The 14356-nt window shown below is 42.5% G+C and overlaps 1 protein-coding gene across 1 annotated transcript in view; it reads left to right on the forward strand.

Moving 5' to 3' along the window:
• The window catches only part of SESTD1 (SEC14 and spectrin domain containing 1), a 203110-nt gene that overhangs the window by 149133 nt on the left and 39621 nt on the right, over positions 1 to 14356 (forward strand). The window contains exon 9 of the mRNA XM_068245429.1: positions 7033 to 7244. Coding sequence (XP_068101530.1) covers positions 7033 to 7244 — 212 coding nt within the window. The remainder of the gene's footprint in view (positions 1 to 7032; positions 7245 to 14356) is intronic.

Below are 14356 nucleotides of genomic sequence, written 5' to 3' on the forward strand. Positions count from 1 at the left end.
GGTCCACATAAAGTATACTCGTCTGGCAAGCCAGGAAGCACTCAGTAACCACCAGGAATCAATCTACATACACTTCCTCCATGATGTGGTGGAACAGGAGCAACATGGATATGGATGTGCAGATGATAAAGCTGCAAAAAAAAATCATGATGCTATCATGTCGATATGGACTAAAATCTGAGGATTGCTATGAAAATTTAAGGCAACTAATTATGAAGCCAGCACAATATATCAATGTTCCTGACATTTTTTGGGGGGTTGTTGCCATATTAGCATACTATTTAGTAATCATGATCCCCAAAATGTCAAGTGTTGCAACAATAATCCTAAAGTGTCAAATGCAGCCATTATGACCATCAAATAAGACATGCAGCAAACATTCTCTCCAACGCATGAAATGCAGACAAAAATTACCTTCCGTAATAATATAATAGGACATTAGACTATGACTGTGGTAGGATTCGATTTTGAGCTCATCTGAGAGCATCCAGTGACATTACAAAGTACTCTTTAAAGTGCTGCAGAAGATGTCCGCTCTATATAAATATATAATATGGTAGGACAGTAGACTATGACTGTGGTAGGATTAGAGTGTAAGCTTCTCTGATAATAGTAAGTAACATGGAAGGGGAGAGGTCACTGGTTGCTGTTGGGTGGTGCGAGAGGTCAGTGGGTGCTGGTGGAAGATGGGAGAGGTCACGGAGTGCTGGTGGAGGGTAGGAGAGGTCAGTGGGTGCTGGTGGAAAATGGCAGAGGTCACGGAGTGCTGGTGGAGGGTAGGAGAGGTCAGTGGGTGCTGGTGGAAGATGGGAGAGGTCACGGAGTGCTGGTGGAGGGTAGGAGAGGTCAGTGGGTGCTGGTGGAAGATGGGAGAGGTCACGGAGTGCTGGTGGAGGGTAGGAGAGGTCAGTGGGTGCTGGTGGAAGATGGGAGAGGTCACGGAGTGCTGGTGGAGGGTAGGAGAGGTCAGTGGGTGCTGGTGGAAGATGAGAGGTCACGGAGTGCTGGTGGAGGGTAGGAGAGGTCAGTGGGTGCTGGTGGAGCAAATATCAAATGTGGTATAAAAGTGACTGCGGAGCTGGGGGGATTGGGTTTGTAGTTTAATAACTTTTACTTGAGTATATACTGTAATACATGCGGGGGCGGGTGGAACTGGAATATTTTTTTCTACCCTCTATTTTGTTTACATGACATTATCCCCATTGAGCATCTGTATAACCAGCTGCATAGGAAATGAATAGTCCTTTTTTCTTTTCTGTAGTGCAGAGACTAGCCTTATTTCCATCTGCTCTTCACTGTCATATGTTATGAAATAAAACACTCCGGATCATAGAGCAGACAAGTTGCTTTTATGATTAGAAGTAGCAGGACTCTGTTTCCTATCAGTTTAGCTTTTGATTCCTCACTGTAGTTGTTTAAGTTACCATCTCTTCACATCTGGAGACGTTTAAAGTAAACTGGAAAGACCATACATTAACTAGAAAACTGTGCGCTGCTTGATATCGATCTTCATTCCTTCACTGAGACAATCAATATCCCATTTAAGAAAGTCTTTCCAGGAGTGTTTCTTAACAGCACTTTAAAAGTTGCACTACTTGCTTAGTGCTTCAGTATTCATATAAAAGTCTTACTGGACTCTAGATAAACTAGCTTGCACTGACAATTATTTCCCATGCTGGAAAGTACCTTTTCCATGTGCAGATCAACACTACTGTGACCTTAGGCAAAGTGCAATATATTTCCAATAATCCTTTGCACACTGACACTCATACAAACAATGTGACTTACGTATAAAGATAGTGTCATGTTAAAAGTTACCACTTTTATATAAGGGATCTGCATTTTGCCGGACTGACACTTTATCCGAAGATCGCTGGTTTTGTTTCTATCACTGTTTATATAAAGTGCAATTGGACTGAAGCCTTGGGAGAGAACAGGGTGTGTCTTCTTTCTTTTTTTTTATTATTCTACAAACACAGTGGTCATGTGATGGGGGTGGACCAATTGGTAACCCAGGGTCTTCAATTTGGCAGCCACAATGTTGGCCATGTATTCTCCTTCAAAAAAAGGATCCTGGGGGTCAACTTTTCATTGCATTTCTTACTTGCCTCCTGCAGCTGGTCCAGGAGGTTAGCATAATACTGTTCGGTGATACTAGAGCCACGAGGTAGGTAGTCCACCAACAGAATACTGTCTCTGTCCCAGAAAATGGCTGCCATTACTTTTCTTCAGATTCCTGGGTTCAGAACTTCTTCGGCTATGGGGACCCACTGTGACACCATTCTTTTGACTGTTCCTGGGTATCCGGATTATAGGTGGAGCCAGATTGCATCCGTCAGTCACTAACCTAGCCACAAATCCTGTACAGCTTCAAAATGGGACAAAACTGCTTTGGATGCTTCAACTTGTTCCTTCATCTGATCACAGTTCAAACATTTTGGCACACAATTTGAAAGCACATATTTCAGATAGTGGTGATAACAAACCCAACACACTCCCAGGAGATGTCCAGTTCCTGGGCTATCTTTTTTGTGGATATACACTAGTCCTTATTAATCTGCTCATGGACATTGCAGTTTGCCGGGTCAGTTGAGGTTGGAGGCACCCAGTCTGCAAGTGCTGCAGGAAGGACACTTCTCCCTCAGTGTTTGTGACATCTCAGTGGAAATGTCCTTTGCTGAATTTCCATGGACGAACAAAAACTTTGACTGCCCGTAACTCCGACAACATGAACGTTGCTTGTGTCTCTGACATCACAGCTTCTCACTAAAAGAAAAAAAAACTATTTTAAGACTCGCAAACACTTTTACTATGCATACATACATTTACCGTAGTTTGGCCAAGCAAGCCTAGATAAACAAAAGTCTTGAACACTGCCAGCTGGTGGCTGGATAGTGTAATTGTAAAGGGCTCTGCCTCTGACACAGGAGACCAGGGTCTGAATCCCTGCTCTTCTTGTGCAGTAAGTTAGCACCTATTCAGTGAGGAGACCTTGGGCAAGACTCCCTAACACTGCAACTGCCTATAGACCATGCCCTTGTGACTGCAGCTCTGGCGCTTTGCGTTCGCCAGTAGAAAAGCACATTATAAATGTTCTGTCCGTCTGATTTATGCTGATTATTGGACCATTAAAATGATCACCTACTGTAGTTGATTGCTTCATTTCCAAGCTGCAGACATTAACATAAAATTTAACCTAATATTTGCAACAACCCAAAGTTCTTCACATCTCATGGACCAACTCCACTTGTTAAATAATAATTTTAGAAATCCAGACTAGCTTCACAGGATGTTCTGTGGCCCAGAGACGACTTGTAAATCAAACCCATAGTTACATAGATCAAAGTCATATTTACAGAGCAGGCATACCGGCTACCTATGAGCAAAATAATGACTTTGAATTTTCAATCAGAGAGCACTGGAGATAATTGCTGGTCACTGAAATTAAAGGGAGCTTTTTAATTAACTCAGGGGATGATCATTTTTAAACCTCATCTTCACAGTAATTCAGACTGAATAGGAGGTCAATAATGATTTTCACGGCACATTAAGATCCTCGGATTAGAGAACAGAAACTTCTGTTCCACTTATCTCCAGAGAGGTGGCAGTACGGTTGTGTCTGAAATAACTTATCAGTTTTATATAATTTTATATACAGAGTTGATACAGTTGCAGCATGAGCTCCTCTTCAAGGTGTACAGATCATATCAAATAACAAGTGTATCAAGTGGTCAATAAATTCTTCTGGCACTGGTGACCCTTTATATTTTGTTCCTCTGAAGTATCTGCAAATCCCTTTTGGGTTTTTCTTTATTGAAGCGTATCGTGTAGGTCCTGGCCAGCCAGGCAGGCCCCGGAGTTTATTTCCACTTGAAACGCTTCTTTGAGTGCCTCACGCTGAGTGTAACACCCCAAAGCACTGAGTAATCCCCTTCTAGAACGCTCCTAGTCATGGCTCAGTAATTCCTGGGATATGCGCTAGATTAGAGCTTTTAACATTTGTTTAATAATCCATGATGTTAATCCATTTTTGGAAACTATATTTACAAACTAAAAATATACTTTATACTGTTATTTCTTTTAAGACTATTCACTGAGTGGACAAAAAATTAGAGACACCCCTCATTTGAAAGTACGGTCGGTAAACCAGCCCAAAAGTGATGTAGAGTGATGTAACAATGCAAAGTGGCTTATATAAGGAACGGTCAGCTTCAGACAACGTTGTTGGAAATTAATGTCAAAATGGGTAAGACGAAAGACTTTGAACTAGGGATGATCGTCTGTGCAAGAAGAGCTGGTGGTAGCATCTCTGAAACCCCAACTCTTGTAGGATTTTCTTGCCCAACAGTATCTCAAGTGTTAAGAGGGTGGCAGCTGAGGAAAATAAAAAACCTAAAGCGATAAGTACTATTCTGGTCAAAAAACACATAGTCCACAGCAACAGAAGGGCAACAACACAACAAATTACATCTGAATTCAATGCAGATGCATCACAAAGAAAATCCCAACGCACAACAAGACGGACTTAGCAAAGGATGGGCTTTAGCAGCAGGAGACCATCAAGAGTGCCTTTGGTATCACAGGAAAATAGGAAAAGACACCTGTTGTGGGCTCTGTAGTTTTTACATACTGGTTAAGCTTTATGATGCTAAGCCAGACTATTGTATCAATTACAAGGAATTTGATTGGGGAAGGAAGTGTGGTGAGCCATTTTCTAACGCTTTAGAAGGTGTACGAATTAAATCGGGAGACATGGGTTCAGGATACAGCCGATATACAGCTTACCCTGCTCCTGCACAAGTCCCTGCGTTCTTAATTACTATTCCACCTCCAGGTCCACGTGTATTGTGGGGAATTATGTAATTCGGCTACCAGCTATTGCTGGCGACCAAATTACAGTGTTTTAAGAGTAACTTCAGCTCTGTCTTCTGACAGCGCCGAAGTTGATCACTGTGCGCCCCCATAGCCATTACGGTCTATGGTGGTGTCGCCTGCGCCGAAATCTCCTGCGCTGTAATACATGTGTTCTCCTAGAAGATGTTTGCCTGGTTGTAAGGCTGGTTATCTGCAATAATACTTTCTAAATAAGTCGGTGGCCTAGCATGAGTGGACTCCTCTGGCTGTGTGCTTTTTGCCAATATCCATATTTTTTTCTCTATACTCAGCTCCGCACCAACATACAGTAGCTCAGCCAAGCCGACATCAGCCCAGTCAGATATTTTTTGATTGATTACTTTATTTTCATATGTAGGATTTAAATTATTGATACTAAAAGATGACCGGTGTACTTTACAGAGAAAAAGTACTGTGCGGTTGTTACCTATCACAAACTGTTTTCAGGCAGGATGACCATTGCCCCAGAAAGCCAAACAGACCAATTTAGACTAAAAAGTAATTCAAAACAGAAGAGCAACCGTGGTACACACTTTAAAGGCTGCTCACACTGCAAGAGCTTTTACTAAGTGCTTGGGATTTTAAAAGCTCTTGCTAATGTAATACTATGTCTGTTCTCACTTGAGCAACGTGATTTTATAAAAATCACCCTCAGCATTGCATTAGCAAGAGCTTTTCCAATCACTAGCACTAAAACGCTCTTGCAGTGTGACTCAGGCCTAAGGGCTCGTTTCCACTATCGCGAATCTGCATGCGTCCAACGCATGCAGATCCGCACATGTAATACAAGTGGATGGGCCTGTTTCCACTGTAGCGTTGTTGAGGTGCGTTTTTTTCAGCGTGAAAAAAACGCACAAAAGAGCCAACGATTTCGCCTGCGTCGGGAATCCGTGCGATTCGCCGCTAATGTATTTAATAGTAAAAACGCATGCGTTTGTTACATGCGTTTTTACCCGCGATTTCGCGTGCGATTTCGCACCTTTTTCAATTTTATTTAGCCCTGGCAGTGTCATGGTTAATTTCGCATGGCACCCTGCCATGCGAAATCGCGGGTAAAAACGCATGTGGAAACGCATCCGCATGCGTTTTTACAAGCGTCGGAATGCGGCCGAAATCGCGTCGCAACAGTGGAAACAAGCCCTAAGACTTTGTTCTTATATTGTTCAACAAACATCCAACCAAGCAATAAAAACATTACCCCAAATGTAAGAAGGAGAATATGTGCAGGAGGGCAAAATCTCTCACTGTGTTTTTTTATAATTAGATAATTAGATAAGATAATTAGTGACACCTTTCATTATCCTTCATATTGGCATGTTTAAAAGTAATGTCCGAGGTGGTTAAAAAAACAAGACAACTTACCTTGGGCTTCCTCCAGCCCCTTGTAGCCGTCCTGTGCCATTGCTGCAGCTCCGATCCCCGCCGCTGGCTCAGGGTCCCCTCTGGTACAAGAGGCCTACTTGCGCTCCAGTGTGCGGCTCTCATGGTCGTACTGACGTAATCCGGAATGTACTGCACAGTAGTTCTGCGCCTGCACAGTACAGTCCGGATGACATCAGTGCAACTCTGTGAGCCGCATGCTAAAGTGCAAGAAGATGCCGACCTCACGAGGTCGGCATCTGCACCGGAGGGGACTGGGAGCCACCGGAGCTGTGGCGAGGGCACAGGACAGCTGTCAGGGGTTGAAGGGAAGCCCCAGGTAAGTAGATTTTTAAACATCCTGGACATTCCCTTTAAAGGCTTTTTCTAATGAAAATGCACTATTGTGCTTTTCCTTAGTTTTATTTCCAGAAATACAGTTTATTTTTTTTTATTTTTTTTTAATTTCCTGGTCACTTTTGCATTATGGGATTTTTATTTTTTTGGTAGGTTTAGTAAGAGAAAAATGAATAATCACTAGAAAAGCACAAATTACAGATTTTTTTTTGTAAAACAAATGTTTTTTGAGTGCTTATTGACTAAACAAAAAAAAATGCGTTTGGGGTGAAATTGAATTGCAATAGTGAAAACAGCACTTGATGATTTACATTATCACAACAAAGTCCTTGTGACTGGAAAATCAGCAGTTTTACAAAGAGATTGCTATTGTTACTTGGCTAACTTGAAACTTTGCAATACTGTTTTAAATCTCCTGTTTAGGCCACGAGCTGCTTTCAGAGCTCCAGCAACGGCGGTTCAATGGATCAGAGGGAGGCGTCTCATGGTCTCCAATGGATGATGAGCTTTTGGCTCAGCCTCAGGTAGTTAAACTTCTCGATTCCCTGCGAGAGCAATACACTCGTTACCAGGAGGTTTGCAGACAGCGCAGCAAGCGCACACAACTCGATGAGATCCAACAGAAGGTCATGCAGGTAAGAAGAGATGTGGGCAAACTTTTGTTATATAAAGCGGTTAGAAACCTAAGCAGTTGTGAGCTTCTTGCTATACACAACGGATTAATGTGTAGCTAAAGTCTTGAGACCTAAACAGCTGAAAAAAAATAAGTTTGCTGTAATGTTACAGAAGTTCCTACTTTTTAAAATATCTCTTAATGAAAAAAGTTTTGGCTGCAATCTCCTAAGCCCAATCTACACGATACGATTTTTTGTACGATTCGATTACAAATCTATTTACGATTCAATTAAATCCGACATAGCCGATCGGGATTCGATGCAGTTCTATTTGCCATTGTTTTGCGATTGCAAATCGAACTGAATCTAATCGAATCGTAAATAGAATCGTAATCGAATCGTAAATAGAATCATATCGCGTAGATTGGGCTTTATGCTATTACAATTTTCTGTTAGATTTTCTCTTAGATTTACCTGCCAGATAGCTTTTTTCCATGTTGTGGGTAAATCTAACAGAAGAATCTAACAGAAAATTGTATGGTGTGTACCTAGCATTAGACCTACCCAGGTAATGCTTGCTGAGTTATAATATCCCTGCTGTGTGTCGTCATGCTCTGGTTTGCACTGATCCTTGTCCAGAGACCCTGGCAGTAAACTCTGGTGGGCTAGCAGTCTGACTAGATGGCTAGTGCTTAAGCTGCCTTCATAAATACTAAAAGTTCAATTTAAAGGGAACCTAAACTGAGAAGGATATGAAGGATATGAATTTTTCCTTTTAAAACAATACCAGTTGCTTGACTCTCCTGCTGATCCTGTGTCTCTAATACTTTTAACCTCAGCCCCTAAACAAGCATGCAGATCAGGTGCTCTGACTGATGTCAGACTGGATTAGCTGCATGCTTGTTTCAGGTGTGTGAGTCAGCAACAACTGCAACCTCAGAGATCAGCAGGACTGCCAGGCAACTGGTATTGTTTAAAAGGAAACATCCATATCCCTCTCAGTTTAGGTTCCCTTTAACGTAATACCGAACAACGCGAATAATCAAAGCAGCCACATTTAGTATAGTAAATTATAAATATTACCTGTTGGAGCTGAACTTCTCCAGTTAAAAAGAAAACTTGTAGCTTCAGGCCAGCTGTGTTTCCAGCTTCCTGTTAGCAGACTGAAGTTTTACATCTGCCCACCATCTACTTCCTGTGACCATAAGCCCATCTCCTCACCTACAGGGCACATGGTTTTCTTTTGTACTGTTGGGATGCTAAAAAATATACTCTGGTACAGTGGCGTAGCAAAAAGGGATGCAGAGGTTGTGACTGCACAGGGGCCCACTAGGGGCCCTCCTTTATCCATCTTATTACCTTTGCATTGGTGCTATGCTGGTAATGAACACCTCTATATGTACATTGCATAGTAGTAATCCTTAAAGAGGAGCTGTTAGGTATAGGGTCTCAGAGAAAAAAAAAACAACACCTATATCAGTAGCTAAATATTGGCTGTACTTACATTACATCACTGTCCATGTTTGGATTTCACAGACTTTTTATATAGTATTTGCAGAGAATGATGCTCCTGAGAGCTCATGGCAGGTTCCATGTTTGTCTGTCTTGTATGAAGCCAATTGTGATGTCATATCCTCCCTTACCCTGCTTCCTGATGATTCGACTCACAAAAAAGATCAGGATCAAAGATCCTAATGGTTTCTGATCTGGACAACACTACTGTGCAGTGAACATTAATTAGCCATGTGGCTTGGAACAATAGCGGACTCCTGCAGTATACTATAACGGAACATGTGCCCTGTGAACAGCACATTGATTTTTCAGTGCTGTGAGTTCTGGGCTGCGTTACAAGCTGCGGTAACATGAACCTGTAACTTCTCACTGTGAAAGCAGCCTTAGGGCGGGATAGGGAAATGAAGGAGAGGACCAAGGGAGTGCACTGGGGAGAAGAAGCCGCCCCAGAATGCTTTGCAGTATCTGTTATGCGTCCTGCCGGCCTCCTTAGGAGCTTGGGAATAACGAGCCTTGCTGTTCAGCAAACATCAAAGTAAGTGAGATTTTTAACTTCAGTATTGCCTTTTTGGCTTCCTTCTAAACTGTTTAACACAGGAGAATAGAGGTTTAAATTAGCTTTTGCAGCATGACAGTTGCTCTTTAACCAACGGTTTCCTTACTCTAAATAAACCGGTTTGTCACTGCAGCTGTCCTTGGTAGGTTTTGGGGCTCCATAACAATTGAGTGTTCTGGGCCCTATGTAAAACTCACACTGGGGCCTCAAGCCCCATTAGCTACGCCACTGCTCTGGTTTCTTTTATTTATCTCGTGATGTCACATGCTCACACCTGATTGAGCCAACCACCAAAGAGTAGTGAGCTGTAGTGCAGCTTGCTAAGCGCTTTTAGGTCATAAGTATTGTTGCTGTGCAGGTGCAGCTTCAGTAATAAAGTACTCATGAATACCAATGACATATGTTCTGGTTGTTATCCTTGCAAATGGCCAAGGTCTGTGTTGACTGAAATGGTTGGGGAAAACAAAATGTGTAAGGGGAACTATTAAAACTATTAACCTCCTGAGCGGTATGGACGAGCTCAGCTCGTCCATCACCGCCGGAGGCTGCCGCTCAGGCCCTGCTGGGCCGATTTTTATCAAATAAAAAGCAGCACACGCAGCCGGCACTTTGCCAGCCGCGTGTGCTGCCTGATCGCCGCCGCTCTGCGGCGATCCGCCGCGAGCAGCGGCGAAAGAGGGTCCCCCCCAGCCGCCCGAGCCCTGCGCAGCCGGACCAATCAGTTCCGGCCAGCGCTAAGGGCTGGATCGGAGGCGGCTGACGTCAGGAAGGCCGCTCATTGCAGCCTTCCTTGTTACTTATGCTTGCCAGAGGCGATCAGAAGAACACCTCCGGAGCGCCCTCTAGTGGGCTTTCATGCAGCCAACTTTCAGTTGGCTGCATGAAATAGATTTTATTTTTATAAAAAAAAAACCCTCCCGCAGCTGCCCTGGCGATCTCAATAGAACGCCGGGGAGGTTAAAGGACAACTGAAGGAAGAGGTATATGGAGGCTACCACATTTTTTTTTATTTTTTTTTCAAGCAATACCAGTTGCCTGGCATCCAGCTGATCTTCTGCCTCTAATACATTTAGACATTGACCCTGAACTAGCATGCAGCAGATCAGATGTTTCTGACATTGTTGTCAGATCTGACAATATTAGCTGCATGCTTGTTTTTGGTGTTATTCAGACACTACTGCAGCTACATAGGTTATTGGTTCTTCCAGGCAACCGGTATTGTTTAAAAGGAAATACATATGTAAGCCTCCATATTCTTCTCACTTCAGTTGTCCTTTACAGGATACCCCAACTGAAATGTGACACATGTGTATGTACAGTGCCTAGCACACAGATAACTATGCTGTGTTCCTTTTTTTCTTTCTCTGCCTGAAAGAGTTAAATATCAGGTATGTAAGTGGCTGACTCAGTCCTGACTCAGACAGGAAGTGACTACAGTGTGACCCTCACTGATAAGAAATTCCCCTTTTTTACCTCTTTCTTGCTCTCAGAAGCCATTTTCTGCTAGGAAAGTGTTTTATAGTTGGAATTTCTTATCAGTGAGGGTCACACTGTAGTCACTTCCTGTCTGAGTCAGGACTGAGTCAGCCACTAAGTCTATCCCATACCTCGGCATTAACCTCCCAGCAAAAACTGAGGATCTTTTTACTCTAAATTTCCCCCCACTCCTCAAACAGATCACCGAAGAACTCCAACTCATATCTAAAATTACACTCTCCTGGCTAGGTAGAGTCTCAGCATATAAAATGCAAATTCTACCAAAAATTCTATATTTATTTAGGACCATAAATATACCAATTTCTAAATCCTACTTCTCCAAACTACAAGCCACAATCTCAGCCTTCATATGGAACTACAAGAAACATAGAATCTCGCACCCAACCCTAACCATACCCAAACAACTAGGAGGTATTGGACTGCCATGTTTACACTCTTACTACCTTGCCTCCATTCTAGATGTCTCAAGACCCTGGTGGTCCCACGCAGAAAACAAACTATGGCTAAATATAGAAAATGACCTTCTAGAACAAGGTACCAAAAACATGATATGCCAACTCATGATGAAACTCTCCCCTCCTCAATCACAATATCCTACCATCCAAGCTTCTAAGCAAGCATGGTCAAATCTATTCTCTCTCCAATGCCCAAAAACGATACCACCACCATCTTGATCCCCTTAGAAACCCTTCTTTCAACTGTTCCAGATATTAACATCAAACTCTGGCAAGATAGAGGTATCAATAACATCAATGATTTATATAATCAAGATCAAATTCTTCCTTTCGAAACCTTACAAAACAGATACAACCTACCTCAATCCCAATGCTATACCTACTATAAGATACGACATGCAATAAAATACTCTAACCTAACCATCCCACAGATCCCGAGCTCAATATACAAGTATCTCAACAATCCATGTTCCACTTCTGGGGGTATCCGTTTTTGGTACAAAATTTTAACCTCAAACTCAGATAAACTCCTAAATAAATATTGCGCAACCTGGACGAATGACCTCCAGGAAAACATACAGGTCCACCAATTAATAAGAGCTTCTAACAACATATGTAAATACTCTAAGTGCATGGCCCACTGGGAAACCTACCATAAAATCCTACTAAAATGGTACTACACCCCCAGAAAACTAGCCAATTTCTCGCCTTCAAACTCCAATCTTTGCTGGCGAAATTGCTCACAAGTTGGAACTATGCTCCACATATTCTGGGAATGCCCAAAACTCAAACCTCTTTGGAACTATGTATCCAAAACTATTCAAATCAACACAAACCCCTCCTTTAAAATAACCCCCCAACTTGCTTTACTACACATAGGACTAGAAAATTTCCCACCACCTAAGTGGGTATTAATCTCCCAACTGCTGTGCACAGCAAGAACCTTAATCGCCTCCTCATGGGGATCAGATACTCCCCCCACATTACTACGCCTACAACACAATGTTGAATTCAACACCACAATGGAACGCAAACTTAAACCCCTACACTCACACATAGACAACCCCACCGACTACAAAATGAGCTGGCCACCACTCCCTCCCAGGGAGACAAACTAAAGACCCCCAACAAACAACCCATGTGCAACCCAAAAACCAAAAAAAGAGTCTCCATACCTATGACCTAACAACCATAAACAACCAATGCCAAGACCAAATCCATAAATACTACCAAGGTGACCTACCCTACTATAACCTCCCTTCACCATTCAGATTTAGACCCCAACCCAAGACATCAAAAATAGGATGGTTTTTCTCCTCTTGTTCTGGGCTCAAGCTTCTATATTTGTATCCACCTAACCATTTTTCCTTAAGTGCCCGAAATATGGAAGGAAATATGGTAAACGTATACTATAAGTTGAACCACTGTTTATATATTCATACTGTTTTACAACCTCGTACTGTTAAATTTTACTTCATGTGACGCTCTGTACACTTGAAAAATCTTTTCAATAAAAATTATTGTTAAAAAAAAAAGAAATTACTTACCTACCTCTGCCTCATAAGATGTAGAGCTTAAGTACTTACCTGCTCTTTGTAAATGCGGTCAGCTTCATGGAGAGCCGAGCACATGCTTACTCAGCATTCAGTGGTGCTCTCAGTAACCTCTTCACCTTATGGCCCACGTGTGATTGACTAACAAGCTGCCATTGACCAAGACAGGATTATACTGCCCCCTGCCTGTGCAGATACCAACATAAACAGAAGACCCGCTGCTCTTTAGTTTGCCTTTTGACAGGCTGTCTTTATATTTCCAGATAAAGATGAGCTGTGATAGAGGTCATCTGCATTCTTCAACATGCCTGTTGTGGTTATAGAAAATGTCACTTAGCTAACTGTGAAAGCTGCTTATCGTGGAAGCTAATCCATGCTGCATGAGTCAGAGATACAGCAGAGAAATGCAAGTCCAGCTCGGCTACATGACGCGTCTAGCAGCAGAAGCAGACGTCTTGTGTATGCTGTGGAGTGGGATTAAACCAGATGTCTTTTCTGCACACTGAATATGTGCTGATGAAAAATGCATATCTGGCTAAGTCAGTGTTGATGCATAAATACAGAATGTGAAAGGGCAGTGTGTGCAGATGCTACAGCAGAAGCTGGTGTCTTGGGTTCAATAAGGCATATTATTCTTGTTATGTCATTATTTTGTTAGTACTTCTCCATCGGGAAAAAAAAAATCTACAGTTGGCTCTGTAATAGCTTGAACTTAAAAAAGTAATTGCCATCCATAATTGTTTTTGTTCATGATTTTCAGGACTTAACAAAAATAAGACTGTGCTTGAATTTTACTTCAATCAAACATTTCAAGTAATGACCCAAATAAAAATGACATAGACAAAAATGATGGCACTGTAACCTAATATTTCCACACCTACGTGAAACCACTTATTTTTTCCTGGACAATAACTTCCCCTAGCCCCTGTACAACAGCATACTCTGTTTTCTCAAAATTAAGCCCTAGCAAGTATTTCAAGCATGCTTGAAGTATAAGCCCTACCCCGAAAGTAAGCCCTAGGGGGCAGTAAGGGGAAAAAGTATGACCAGTTATTACTGGAGCCCATGGCCTTGCGGGCAATCACTGCACTCGCTGCTACTCAGCATTCATGGTACGTGCATGAAGACATGACACCCCCCTAATACTTTGCAAAGGCTGAGTGAGTCCGTCATGACGACAGACTGCGATCTCGCTACAGGGTTACAGCGCCATCCTGAAGACTAATTTCAGTGCTGGAAGTAAGTGCAGAGGGTGCCGCAGATCTCACTGAGGTTAAAGAGTAACTGTCAGGCTGCAAAAGCTAATTTAAACCTCTATTCTCCTGTGTTAAACAGTTTAGAAGGAAGCCAAAAAGGCAACACTGAAGATAAAAATCTCTCTTTCATTTGATGTGTGCTCATCAGCAAAGCTGTTAGACCCAAGCTCTTAAGAAGCCGCAAGCCGCATACCATACTGCAAAGCATTCTGGGGCCCTCCCCTCGGCTGCTAATGAGAAGTTACAGGGTCAAGTTACAATAGCATGTAACTCAGTCCAGAGCACAGCACTGATAAATCTCCGG

The sequence above is a fragment of the Hyperolius riggenbachi genome, chromosome 7, assembly GCF_040937935.1.
Source record: "Hyperolius riggenbachi isolate aHypRig1 chromosome 7, aHypRig1.pri, whole genome shotgun sequence".
NCBI classification, from domain to species: domain Eukaryota; kingdom Metazoa; phylum Chordata; class Amphibia; order Anura; family Hyperoliidae; genus Hyperolius; species Hyperolius riggenbachi.